This window comes from Vombatus ursinus, unplaced genomic scaffold, assembly GCF_900497805.2.
Source record: "Vombatus ursinus unplaced genomic scaffold, bare-nosed wombat genome assembly UNPS02014924.1, whole genome shotgun sequence".
In the NCBI taxonomy this organism is placed as follows: domain Eukaryota; kingdom Metazoa; phylum Chordata; class Mammalia; order Diprotodontia; family Vombatidae; genus Vombatus; species Vombatus ursinus.
This window is the reverse complement of record NW_020954702.1, coordinates 5318891-5333445: the sequence shown is the minus strand read 5'-3', so window position 1 is coordinate 5333445 and position 14555 is coordinate 5318891. Positions and strand designations below refer to the sequence as shown.

Below are 14555 nucleotides of genomic sequence, written 5' to 3'. Positions count from 1 at the left end.
ACATTACTCCAATTTCTCCAAGTCTAGATCTCTTTATTATTAAGGTATAATAGATAACATTTATATAGATTTGTAAAGCATTTTACATTGAAAGTTTATATGACCTCACAACAACCCTGGGAGGTGGGTGCTATTATAAATGAGACAAGCAGGTTAAATGACTTTTCCAGAATTACAGCTAATAAGTGAAGGAGGACCCGAGTCTTCCTGATTTCAAGTCCAGCATTCAATGCATCGAGGGGCTTCAAATACTTGGAAGGGCTGGCATGTAGAAGACAGCTTTATTTTGTTTGGACCTAGATGGCAGAACTGGGATCAATCAATCGATGATTTATTAAGCCTGTACTTTATGCTAAACTTTGGAGATACAAATACTGAAGTGAGCAAAAAAAAAAACCCAACCAAATATTGAAGTGAGACAACCCTTTCCCTCAGAGAGCTTACATTTTATCAATGGGTAGAAATTACAGATAGTAAATGTTCCCTTGCATAAAGAAAAACTTAATAAATTAGTTTCCTGGGAAGGCAGAAAGACCCATAAATGGAATTTCAAATATATTCAATATGACAATTTGTCAGGGATGATGTCATCCTCTAGAAGCAGGTTGCAATTTCGTGACTTTTTCCACTAGTACGTGAGATTTTAAGCATTATTTAATGTATGTTTTGGTCCATGCTCACAAAGGGCATAAGATCATAGCTGCCTGACAGTACCATGGTAGACCCAATGAGAAAATATCAAAACTCTGTCAAACTGGACCAAACTGGCCTCTAACCTGTGGATGGCTGGAGTCAAACAGAGCAGGCTAGAAACAGGAGTCAGGAATCAACCAAGTTTAATCTCAATGTTTGGAAAATGACTTGCAAGCAAGGAGCCAAATTAGACACATGCCAGGGCTCCACTTTTAGTGGGGAGATCCACCTTAGTGCAGCTAAACCTTGATACTTATACCAATGGCTACACAGTGAACTGCAGCCCTAACAATGAGGGGTAACACCAACAATGAGACAAGTGTGATTCATTGAAGGACTTCAGGACCGGAACACTGATACAGCAAGTGTTTGTAGAACACCTGGTGCTGGTCAGAGCAATACGATAATTGTATGATTTTGCCAGAGGGTGAGTGCAAAGGACTGATGTTATGCCAAGCTTAGGACACAGCTTACTTACTGGGCCTTAGCTCTGGAAACAGGGTCTCTCCTAATATTTTGACAACCCACTAGCCCATCTGTTGGATGTGGCTCTTATGCCAGCACTCCGAGTTTAGGGTTTGATACTGAAACAAAATGAGGCACTTGTCATTGAACAGTTTGAAAACGGAGGTTTACTTTGCCCTAACACAGCAGGAATATACAACAAAGATACTAGGGCACTTCGTTCTTCTGACTGCATGACCATATAGAAATGTCTGGTCATCAGGACAGAATATAAGGAAGGATATAGTGACTTGTGTGGTTTTCAGAAATCCACCACGTCCAAGTGGCCTCTACTATGTGTGACTAAAACTTTTTATGTCTTATGTGGCTAACAAGACGTGTTAGCAAAGCTGGGGCCAATCATGTACAGGAAGCAACTTTGCTAATCCATGGTACAAGAGAAGGGAAGGGGCCTGGGCCGGGTTGTGGGGTAGAGGGAAAGAAGGAAAGTCTTATCACAGCATTTCAGCAAGCAGGAAAGTGATGATGAATTAAGTGGTCATTCACAAATTACAGCCCACAAAAGCCTTACTCTGTTACAAATGAAAATTTCAACGTGGGCGACTAAAAGAAACCAATTAGGTGTGGATATAATTAATGCCAAGAGATTTGCAGGTCCCCTGCAGGGTGGCCACCTGCTGGATTAAAACATCAGCACACAGCGACCTGGTGGGAAGAGCACTGGATTTAGAACCAGATGAGTCCGAATACTGCTACTTATTATCTGTATGAAATTATTCAAGTTGTTTAATTTCTCCAGGCCTCAGATTCCTCATTTGAAAATGAAGGGGTTAACTAGATTATCTCTAAATCTATAAACTTCATGACCACCCCAGCCAAAAGGTAAAAATTAGGTCTCCAGCATGTTCTTCTAAGGAATGATATCATCAATCTTTTACAAACTGAAAGGTTGAACTATAGATACTGAGGCCCAGAGAAGGCCTAGCTGTATTGCTACATAAGTTCAGTGTACTTGAAAATCATGGATGAATAATGAAATGATCTGTGGTCATATATCAGAGTTAGAAAACAGAAAGCTACTTATTAAATATCAGATTTCTTTTATTGTCCCAAATTTTAATACCTGCCCATATGATGTATCTAATGTACCCACATAAAAGAACAAAGGGCCACTATTCAAAATAGTGCATTAAAAATAGACTAATTCATCATTCTTGGTTTTCTTGGTTTGATAACTGGATAGAACCAATGGTTTGTTTTCATGAGGGAGACTTTCGAACACTCGAATATGTATAAATTCCTCTTCACCAACATGAACCTAAGAAGCAAAAATAAATAACAGTTGTAGATTAAACAACAGATTTTATTCTATTTAGATTGAATATTAAGAAAAGGTTCACTTTATATGACTAGTATAGAGACAAGTGATGAGGCAGATGGCAAACATCTCCAGTATCTTTGCCAAGAGGACCTCTAAAGGGGTCATGAAGAGTTGGACACAATTGAAATGGCTGAACACCACACATAAAAGTAAACAAACAAGATGTACATGACAGTAATTTACAGGTTAGTTACTGTATTGGTACCAGAGGATCAGAAATTACCCAATTTACAATTAGAAAAATCCCAAGATTTTTCCTACTTTTTTTTTTTTTAGGGGGAGGGAGAGAGAGGGAGTTTGAAGGGCAGGGATCATTCCCACCACTCTTCCTTTTACTTCTTTGCTTCAAAGGCAAGGATTGATCTTCACATCCTGCCTCAAAACTCTTCTCCATCCCCCAGGTTTTTTGCATGGGGTAGGATTAGTTTATGTCCCAATTCTCTCTCCTCACCTCCTTCAATGCTTTTGTTGCTTTCGGTGTCTAGTACTTATGGAGTATTTAATTTAGTTAATGAAACAAAAAATACCATCACCTCTGCTTGCCCCTTAAAGTTTACTAGAGTCCTCCACAAACAATTAACTAAAAAGTATTCATGAAGGCACCTAAAGTAACACAGTTTCAGATTAGAGAACCACTGTACTTCTGCATGGTACCTTAATAAAGTAGTTTGTTCCAGCAACCACTTGACTTTTAAATTCCATAGTCTTAAAGACTGGAAACTTCCTATTTTCTTTCTCTTCAAGCTGTGCCTTTACCTGAGGAATAAAGAACAAATCAAAAAAAGTATATGAATAATTAGAACAGAAGGAAAAACACAACTTGAATCCAAGTGATAAATGTATATAATGATTGTTCTGATGACGAGATTTGGAGCCGATTACAGTAATCATCTTAATCTTAACCTTTAAGTGTATGTGGAGTAGTGACATATCTTAAAAATAAAACTGGTAACTCTAGGAAAGAGCATTTTTTACAATTGTGATTAGTGGGGGGAGAATTCCTAACCAAACAAGGAATACAGATCATAAAAGAGAAAATTGACAACTTTAAGTATATACAATTTAAAAAGCTTTTACACAATTAACACCAATAAAGGTCTGACATTCAAAAGTCACAGAAAATGGATAAAAATTTATTACACTAAAAGCCATTCCTCAATACATAAGTGGTCAAAATATATGAACAAAATATTTTCAAAATAAGGCTTTCAGGCTGATCCACTACACCAGAGGTATTACAGTGGACAATAACAATTACTAGAATGTAGTAAGAAACTAGTTAACAGATTAAAAAAAATACATAATGCACCCTTCAGTGGCCCATTTCTATTTGAGTTTGACACCATGTTTGTTCCAAATGTAAGAGAAATGCACATCAAAACAGCTCTGAGGTTTCATTTACACTATGCAAATTAGAAATTATCTATTTTCATACATTTTAATTAATTATCTAATATCTAATAGATATTAGAAAACATCTAATGGTCATGGTTAGAGAGACATATTGATAGATGGGAAGTGGTTTATCTGTTTGGAATACTACTTGGTAATTATGCAAGAAAAGGGACAAAACTTCCCTCTGACCCAGCATATATACCAGGGAAGTCAAAGATAGCAACAAAGTCCCAATAAATACCAAAATATTGTCAAGATACTATTAGGAGACACCCTGTTTTGCAGAGTTAAGGCCCAGCAAACAAGCTCTGCCCTGAGCTTGACATAACAACAATCCTTTGCACTCACCTTCTAGAACTGATTTTGAGCTCAAGCAAGCACCAATAGGCCCAGACATGAAGCCCTGCTATGAACAGACTTTCTGTCAGTAGACAACCTTGCCTCACCACTATTACTACACTACACTGTTTGACTCTTTGTTGAGCCACAAGTAAATAAATCAAAGTTCAACCCTACTACCTTGGGTCCCCCCCACCAGGGGTGGGGCCCTGGCACATACATCCCTGTTTGATTCCAGACTCTCCTGTCTCTAGCCTGCTCTGTTTTGCTCAGGCCACCCAGAAGTTAGAGGCAGGTTCAGTCTGTAATCAAAATTCATAGCAGTATTCTTTGCAAAGAGCTAGAAAAGAAGTGCATGCCCATCAACTGAGGTATGGCAGAAAAAATGATGGTTTGTGAATTATAGAACATAAAATGACAAGGAATCCAGAGAAACATGGCAAGACATATATGAACTGATGTGGAGTGAAATAAGCAGAAAAGAATATACACAATGGCTACAACAATTAAGTGAAAAAAGTCTTCACAAAGAAATTGAATTCAAAATAATAGAAAAAACAAAGAAAAGAAGGTCCCAAAGAATAAAGCTTTTTTCCTCATGACAGAGATGAAGGGAACTACTAAAACAGATTTTTGTGTACATGGTGAGGTACAGTCATTATGCTTTTGATGGTTTTTCTTTGCCACAAGAGAGTGGAGGTGGAAAATGACCGTGATGTAAAGACTGAAGGAACCAAAAAATATATTTTAAAAAAGAAAACAACAGTGATACCAATGGTGTTTTCTCCTGTTCTCTACTGGTGAGAGAAGAGAAGAAAAAAAAGACTTTTAGTAAGTTTTATTTTACAGAAGTTGTATGGTTATTCCCTGTAATCTAGTTATCTTAAGATCTAGTCATTACTAACACTTCCCATAAGAACCAAAAATAGCTTGGAAACTTCTGGTTTATGAGTCAAGATGAGTAGCCTCTCATTTCGCTAGTTAAATGCCATAACTTTAAAATGATTACTTCCTTCTTCCTTCAAAGAACCCCACCTTCCAAGGAACAAGTACACCATGTCCCAAAGCTTAGAGCAGTTTTAAGTTGTTGTTGTTTTATGGCAATTGGGGTTAAGTGACTTGCCCAGGATCACACAGCTAGTAAGGGTCTAGTGTTTGGTCTGAGGCTGAATTTGAACTCTGGTCCTCCTGACTGCAGGGCAGGTGCTTTATCCACTGCGCCATCTAGCTGCCTGAGTTTTAAGTTTTAATAAAGCTACAAACTTCCAAAAACATTTGAAAGGTTAATTAAATTTTTAAATATTAATTTTTTCTTATCAAAACTCAAGGGCTACATATAACACTATAATCCCATTCATTGTGTTATTTATATATACATACCTATATACATCACCCTAGATTTCTGAACTTTGTAAAAACTTTAATCATCTGCTGCTCATTAATCCTCATTTCTCACCTTAGTCTTATAAAGACTTCCCCCAACAAGGTTTGGATTCGAACATACAAGAAACAGCCCAAGGGGATGGATGTGACGATCATCCATCGGTCTAAGAAAGTGAAATCCAAAGAAGGTCGCACACACAACGCATAACCGGACGCCCACAAAAATAAGTGAACATAAATTTAAGTTAATAAGCATTCGAATGAGGCTTTCTGTAAGTCTGAAGCATTTACACTTAAGTTACTGCAGCTTAGGCTGCCCTTAGACTTGGGGGACTTTGTGGGCACGACGGGCCCGGAGGACGCTAACTCCGGAGTCGCTTCCAGCGCTAAAGCCGAGTTCCAGGTGTGGCCCGTGAACAAGGTGCTGCTACAGACAAAGCTGGAAGCTTCATTTCTCCTTTCGGGATTCCCAGGGTCGCACACAGTAGGCGCTCAGTAAACACTGAGTCGGGCTCTTTCTGGTCCCTACCTACGGGAGGGGTCTCAGATTCAGAGACGGAAGAGACCCCGGCGGTGCCTTGCCCACCCGAAAGCCTCCCACGGACGGAGGGGAAGGCGTGGCAGGCGGGGCAGGCGGGCGGCGGCCGTGCCTCCCGGGCAGCGAGGCCCCACAGGCTCCGACGCAGCTCTTACCTGGTCCGCGATCTGCTGCGTCTCGGCCGTGGCCGGCTTGGCGGCCGACACTCCCCCGCACAGCATCCTTGCAAGTCCGGCGGCAGAGACGGAGTGAGGGACCGAGAGCTGGACCGAGTGACAACACCTGGGAGGGGACGCGGTCACGAGCTCCGTCCCGCCACGTGATCCGCCGGGTCCATTGCCTCCAAGAGGGTGAGGGGGGGAAAGGTTGCGAGGGCTGCAGAGAAGAATCAAGAAGCCCCAGGAGAAGCTCCCAGGGACAGGACAGAGGGAGAAGAAGCCGAGGCAGGAATTAACGGGCTGTGTGCTCTGTGTTCACCCGAAGCGGAGGCGTCGTCGCTTCCCTCGCCCTCCCACCCCCCGAAACTTCAGCCGTTGGTTTCTCCCGCTGCCTCGCAGTCAAGAGCAAGAATGAGGAAGTCTCTGGTTCCGATTGTTCTGCTTTGCGCTTCGGAGGCGCTTTTGGGAAAGTTCGTGAAAACCGGGCTTCTTGGACGGCTTACATTCCTGTGGCGCCACCAGAGGCTAACAAAGCGCTTCCGAACTCCCTGGGAGGAAGGCAGTGAGAGTACCTTTACCTGCGAGAGGAGCTGAAGTTGTGAAGAGTCTCAAGGAGGGGGGGCCCGGACCCGAAGCCCCGGACCTGGAATCCCTCCGGGACCCCTCCACCCCACTGACCCCGAAATTTATTAGTTGGTTTTAAGGAACTGTGTGGACCGGGCTCTGCGCCGGCGGGGCCGCCCCGGGGCAGCCCCCCCCCGTTCCCACCCTGAGCGCCCCAGGAGCTCCTGGGGGGCTGGGGCGCCCCCCTGCCTCGCCTCAGCTCCCCCCACACCGCCTGGCCCTTCTGCCCCAGGAGGCTGACCTGCTCTGCTTCTCTGGGACGGGGGAACCTCATTACGATGTGATGGGGAATATTTAAACAATAAAAATACAGTAAAACATAGGTGACAACACATTTGAAAACTAAGTTAAGGCACAGACATAAGGAATTGATGGTTGGCCCAAGCACCCCAGAATTACAAACTTCCCAGTTTTTGCAAGGTTTCACCATCTTTCCAGTTCCACAAAGCATCATCGTGGACTCCTCACTCTCCCTCGTTCCAAATATCCTAAACTTCTAATCTTCACATTTTCATGGACTCTACTTCACCCCAAATAGTCAAACCAAACATTTCCCTCTGTATCTTCATAGCATTTCTTGTTTTGGACCCTTTGTTGTCACTCAGAGCTACCAGTTTAGTTCTAGGCCTTATCATTTCTCACCTAGATTATTCCATTAACCTCTTAATTGCTCTTCCTGCCTCTAGTCTCTCACCACTGCCTCCTATGCTCCAAAGTAATTTTACTTAAGTGTAAATTTGACCGTGTGACTCCCTTACACTACTGTGTCTCTAACATTTGTTGTTGAGTTGTCTTTTTCAGTCGTGTCCAACTGTCAATGTCCCCATTTTGGGGTTTTTTGTCAGAGATACTAGAGTGGTTTGCTATTTCCTTCACCTTATTTTACAGATGAGGAACTAAGGCAAACAGGGTTAAGTGACTTGCCCAAGGTCATACAACTAGTAAGTGTCTGAGGTTAGTCATATCTGAACTCAGCAACATGAGTCTGGTTCCAAACGCAGTGATCAATCCACTCTGCCACCTACCTGCCTCTCCTGGAACCTCATCGTAGGTAATTAAATACTTGTTGAATGATTCATTTATAATCGTGCTATATCCTGGTGTGCAAAGTTACCCAAATGGGCTCCATGCTTAAACCTTGCTTGATCTTTGGGTATGTGCATAACCAGCCTGCAGGAAATGGCAGTCTGGAAATACTCTTGTGCAAGTGTACTGAGATAAGTGGAAAAACTGAAATGGCATAAAACCTATTTCCTCTTAATAGTAATGTTGTCATTTGGTCATGTGTAACTGATTCTTCATGACTTCGTGAACTTGTCCATGGAATTTTCTTGGCACAGATAGTGGAGTGGTTTGCCATTTCCTTCTCCTGTGTGTCCTCATTTTACAGATGAGGAACTGAGGCAAATAGGGATTAAGTGACTTGCCCAGGGTTACACAGCTAGTAAGTGTCTGAGGTCAAATTTGAACCCAGATCTTCCTGACTCCAGGCACAGTTCTCTAGTCAATGCACCACCTAGTTGTCCCCAGCCTCTAGAAACTGTATTATCTCACCCCTTTGAGCAGCTGAAGAACTCTCTCCCCTACAAGTCCTTTCTCAGACCATAAATACATTTAATTGGACTTGGGGGTTATTTGACTTTTTTTTTTACATTTGCAAAAAAAAACCCAAAAACCCAAAACTCTTCATCTTGCCATAAACACATCGTTAAAAAGGATTTCTCTTAGATCTCCTCGTACTAGCCAAAGGCAAAATTAGCTTAATGAAATGTACATAAGGAAATCATTGCCTGGAACGTGTCATTTATTGCCCCATTTACAAAATGATTTGAAAATTTGTGACAATGATGAGGTAAAAAAGAGTGCTTGAGGCAGATAGAGCAAGCAGGACCTGAGATAGGACATAAGACGCAGGATGTGACCAGCCAGAAAAGAGATCAAAGAGGACTCTGCATTGAAGCCCCCACTGTGGACTTCATTGTGTGCTTTCACAAAGCACCCTCAATTCCAGAAAAACTCTTCCCCTCCCTAGGCATTTTGGAGCTATGCTTGCTCCTCCTATTCTCTTTCTCCTTCCCCCTATTCTGTAAAATTGTATTTAAACCATATCTTTGACCTAGCTAGCCTTTGCCTCCTACAGGAAGCAGAGGCAGCTGGGCTCCCTTAGGAGAGCAGGGCCTGTGGCTTATGCTCTGCCTCCTACGTGGAGTAGAGCCCACTGGGGCTCTGCCTCACAGGGAGCAGGCCCACTTGCGTACATCACCCCAATAAATGCCTTTCTTTGGGAGACTGTCACAGTGAATTCTTTCAGGACACTAGGACCTGAACATCTATTCCTCATCATTTCATGTAGCACCCCAACATTCTTGGGATCCACCCTGAACTCATCACCAATGGCTACAGAGAAGGTCCAGGTGAATTCTTTCACACCTGAACCAACTGTAACTTCAACAAGAAATCAAAATATTCTATGACATTTACATATTTTCATTTAATACTTCTTCAAATTTTTCTATCCTTATTTTTTTCACTTCTATAACATTATATTGTCTTGATAAGCAGGGTATATAATTGCCTTAAAATCATATTTTACAATTTACAAAATGAGCGTCTTCATTTTCTTGTCATTTGTTAACACTACTTAGTGGTACCAGGTCTCAAAATATACTACAAAGTGGAAACCAAAATAATCTGGTACTAGCTAAGAGTGGTTGCTGAATGGAATAGATTGGGCACACAGTATTGACAACTGTCCATATATTGACACACAATACATTGACCACGATATATTAACCACAGTAACTCTAGTGTTTGATCCAAAGATCCAAGCTAATGGGGCATAAACTCTTTATTCAACAAAAATTTCTGGGAAAACTAGAAAATAGGCATAAACCAGGCTTAGACCAATATCTAACACCGTATACCAAGATAACGTCAAAATGGGCACATGCTTTAGACATAAAAGGTGATATCATAAACAAATTAGGGATGAAAAAAAATTACCTGTCAGATCTCTGGATAAGAGAAGAGTTTATGACCATACAAGAGATAGAGAGTATCATGTGAGGTAAATTAGATAATTTTGCTTATATAAAAGTAAAAAGTTTTTGCACAAATAAGACCAATGCAGTCAAAATGAGGAGGGAAGTACCTGGTTTTGGTTCCAAGCCATTGGGGAGAGCTAAAGGTTGCAGTCTGCAGAGAGCAAGAGCATTTGCAGCACAGCATGGCTGGGGGTCCTAGTCTTGGCTTGGTGGTGCAGAGGAGTGCCTGAGGTTGGGCCCCTGACAGAGTTCAGAAAATAACAGTAAGAAAGACCTGAGGCCAGGCACACCATTCCCCACACCAAGGGACTAGAGCTGACTATAATAATAAGCTACTACAAATAAAACTGAAATGAGTAAGCAAAAGAGAAAGAATCCATAGATAGCTACTGTGGGGATAGAGAAGATCTGGGTTCATATTCAGACAATGACAGTGAAGTAAAAAAAGCCACTCCTACCCCAAAGAGCAATGTCAAATGGTCACAAGCCTAAAAAGAGTTCTTGGAAGAACTTAAAAAGGTCTTCAAAAATCAAATAAGAGAGATTGAGGAAAAATTAGGAAGAAAAATAAGAGCAATACAGTAAAATCAAGAAAATTATGAAAAGAAAGTTAACCAACTAGAAAAAGAAATCCAAAATCTTAAGAAAAAAACAACACCTTGAAAACTAGAATTGTAACAAAAATCATATGATTATATCAATAGATACAGAAAAAGCATTTGATAAAGTATAACACTCATTTCTATTAAAAACACTTGAAAGTTTAGGTATAAAAGGACTTTTCCTTAAATTGATAAGATGCATTTACCTAAAACCATCAGCAAGTATTATTTGTATTGGGGATAAGCTAGAAGCCTTTCCAGTAAGCTCCAGTGTGAAACAAGGATGCCCACTGTCAACAGTGTTATTCAATATTGTATTGGAAATCCTAACAACAGCAATAAGAGAAGAAAAGGAAACAGAAGGAATCATAATGGGCAATGAGGTAATAAAACTATCTTTTTTTGTAGATAATATGATGATATACTTCGAAAATCCTAAGGACTCAACTAAAAAGTTAATTGAAATCATTAATAATTTTAGCAAAGTAGCAGGATATAAAGTAAATTCACATAAATCTTCAGCATTCCCACATATCACCAACAGGATTCTGCAGAAAGAGATAGGCTAGAGATACTCTATTTAAAATAACATTAGACAGGGGCAACTAAGTGGTGCGATGGATACAGCACCAGCTCTGGATTCAGGATGGACCTGAGTTCAAATCCGGCCTCAGGCACATAACACTTACTAGCTATGTGACCCTGTGCAAATCACTTAATCCCAATGCCTAACCAAAAAAAAAAAAAAAAAACAAAACCATCAGACAGTATAAAATACCTGGGAGTACATCTGCCAAAATAAACCTAGGAACTATGTGAAGAAAATCATAAAAAACTTTTTATACAAATAAAATCAGATTTAAATAAACAGAGAAATATTAATTGTTCATGAGTGGGCAGGGCCAATATAATAAAAATGACAATTTTACCAAAATTAATCTATATATTCACTATTATCCCAATTAATGTTAGTTATGATTACTAACTATATGTTGCCCTCCATCCTATTTTCTTTCTCTTTTCCTTCTTTCTCTCTTTTTATCCTATCCCTCCTCAACAGTCTTTTTTGCTCTTGAGTATTGCCTCTTTTTTTTGTTTTTTTTTTGTTTTGTTTGTTTTTTAGGCAATTGGGGTTAAGTGACTTGCCCAGGGTCCCACAGCTAGTAAGTGTCAAGTGTTTGGTCTGAGGCCGAATTTGAACTCAGGTCCTCCTGACTTCAGGGCTGGTGCTCTATCCACTGTGCCACCTAGCTGCCCCTTTGTTTTGTTTTGTTTTGTTTTTTTTTGTTTTGAGTATTGCCTCTTTTAATCTGCCCTCTCTTATATCATGCCCCCCAATATCTCTTATCCCCATTCCCTCCTACTTCTCTATTGAGTCAGATAGATTTCTATACCCAACTGAGTGTGTATATACTTCCCTCTGAAGCAATTCTGATGAGAGTGAGATTCAAGCGTTGCCTGCCATCTCCTGCCCCGCCCCCAAACCTTTCCTTGCATGCCTCTTTTATGCAACAAAAACGTCTCCATGCTACTTCCCCTTCCCCGTTCTGGTGCATTTCTCTTTCCAATTCTTTAAAGAAAATTTTTTTGAGATCATCTCAACATAATTGACTCATACCTGTATCGATGTACACTCCTTCTAACTGTCTTAATAATGATAAAATTTTTAGGACTCACATGTATCATCTTCCATATAGGAATGTAAACAGTTCAACTTTACTGATTCCCTTATAACTACTCATTCATGTTTACCTTTTTATGCTCCACTTGAGTCCTGTGTTTGAATGTCAAATTTTTTATTCAATTCTGGTCTTTTCATCAGTAATGTTTGAAAGTCTTCTATTTCATTAAATATCAATTTTCCCTCCTGAAGGATTATACTCAGTTTTGCTAGGTAAATTATTCTTGGTTATAATCCTAGCTTCTTTGCCCTCTGGAATATCATATTCCAAGCCCTGTGCTCCTCCAACATGGTAGCTGCTAAATTTTGTGCGAACCTGATTGTGGTCCCATGATATCTGAATGGTTTCTTTCTGGCTGCTTGCAATATTTTCTTCTTGACCTGAGAGCTCTGGTCTTATATTTGACCATAATAGTCCTGGGAGTTTTCTTTTTGGGATCTCTTTCAGGAGGTGATTGTTGGATTCTTTTCATTTCTATTTTCCCTCTGCACCTAAGGGCAGTTTTCCTTTATCATTTATTGAAATATGATGTCTAGGCTATTTTTTTGATCATGGCTTTCAGGTAGTTCAATGATTCTTAAATTATTTCTCCTGGATCTATTTTCCAGGTCAATTGTTTTCCCATTGAGATATTTCACATTTTCTTCTATTTTTTTCCATTAGTTTGACTTTGCTTTATTGTTTCTTGATGTCTCATGGATTCATTAGCTCTACTTGCCTAATTCTAATGTCTAAAGAATTATGTTCTTCAGTAAGCTTTTGTACATCCTCTTCCATTTGGCCTATTCTGCTTTTAAAGCAGTTCTTTTCTTTAGTGAAATTTTGTGTCTTTTACCATTAGGCCAATTATATTTTTTAGTATTTTTTTCAGTATTTTTTTTGGCCTCTTTTATGAAGTAAATTCTCCTTTCATAATTTTCTTGCATCATTCTCATTTCTTTCCTCAATTTTTCCTCTATCACTCTTAGCTCTTTTTTAAAACTCTTCCAGGAATTCTTATTGGGCTTTGGTCCAATTAGCATTTTTCTTTGAGGCTCTGGTTGTAGCTGTTTTCACATTGTTGTCTTCTGAGTTTGTGTCTTGGTTTTCCCTGCCACTGTAATAGCTTTTCATGGTCAAGGTTTGTGGGTTGATTTTTTTTTTTCTGTTAGCTCATTTTTTTTCATTATATTTCTTGACTTTGAACTTTATGTTAATGTTGGGCTTTGCTTACATAGGGGTGGGGAAGCACTGTCCCAAGCAGGCTTTTTTTGTGCTGCTGTTTTCAGAACTAGTTCTGGAGGTATGCAAGTTTTCAATGCTTCTGTGGTGGTATGATGTGAGGAGAGGTGTGATCACAGTTCTCCTGGTTCAGGTTCTGATCTTTACCTAGGAAGAGTCCCTGCTCCCCTGCAGCCATAAGTGCTAATGTTCGTCTTGGCCCTGGGACTGTGACCACCAGATCCCCTACTTCTTCTTCTGTAGCCACAAGTGCTAGTGCTCCTCTTGGCCCTGGAATTGTGATCAGTTTCCTTATGACAGACCACAAGTGCTCCTCACCACCCAGGAAATGTAACCCAGAACTGCATATGGGCAATAGAATTGCCAATCAGTGCCAGCTGCACCCAGTATCCACAAAGGGTTTCCTGTAATTTCTTTCTGACCATTTGTCCAATCTCTTTATCACTTCTGGGCCGAGAGCTTCTGAAGGCAGCTTCTGTATTCCCTCAAGATAGGCCTCCACTCTGGAGTCACAAACCTCTCCTGCTAACCTCATAAGTTGTCTTAGGCAAGAAAAAAGTCTCATCATGACCTTTTGTTGGCTCTGCTGCCCCAAAATTTGATTGGATGCATTTTCTTAAAGTGGTTGGAAGGGTAATGTTGAGGGAGTTCAACTGGGTTGCTGCCTGTACTCTGCTATCTTGGCTCTCATGGGAACTGTATTTCTCTTATTATTAGTGATTTCGAGTATTGTTTCATAGGGTTGTTAATAGTTTGCAATTATTTTGAAAACTGTATATACATGTATTTATGTATATGTAGTTGTTTCAGTCATATGCGATTCTTTGTGATGCGATTTGGGATTTTGTTGGCAAAGATACTGGAATGGTTTGCCATTTCTTTCTCCAGCTCATTTTACAGAGGAGAAAACTAAGGCAAACAGGGTTAAGTGACTTGCTCAGGGTCACATAGAAATTAAGTATCTGAGACCACATGTGAACTCATGAAGATGAGTCTTCCTGACTCCAAGGCCCTGACTTCCACCAGTCTA

At 40.3% G+C, this 14555-nt stretch overlaps 1 protein-coding gene across 1 annotated transcript; it reads right to left on the bottom strand.

The window, feature by feature from the left end:
* Positions 1–2241: 2241 nt before the first annotated feature.
* CSTB (cystatin B) lies at positions 2242–6488 on the bottom strand. The gene is made up of 3 exons (XM_027843656.1): positions 6350–6488; positions 3194–3295; positions 2242–2476 (listed from the first exon to the last, which is right to left on the bottom strand). Exons 1-3 carry the CDS (start codon positions 6413–6415, stop codon positions 2348–2350), a joined length of 297 nt encoding a protein of 98 aa, XP_027699457.1. The 5' UTR covers positions 6416–6488; the 3' UTR covers positions 2242–2347.
* Between the last annotated feature and the right edge of the window lie 8067 nt (positions 6489–14555).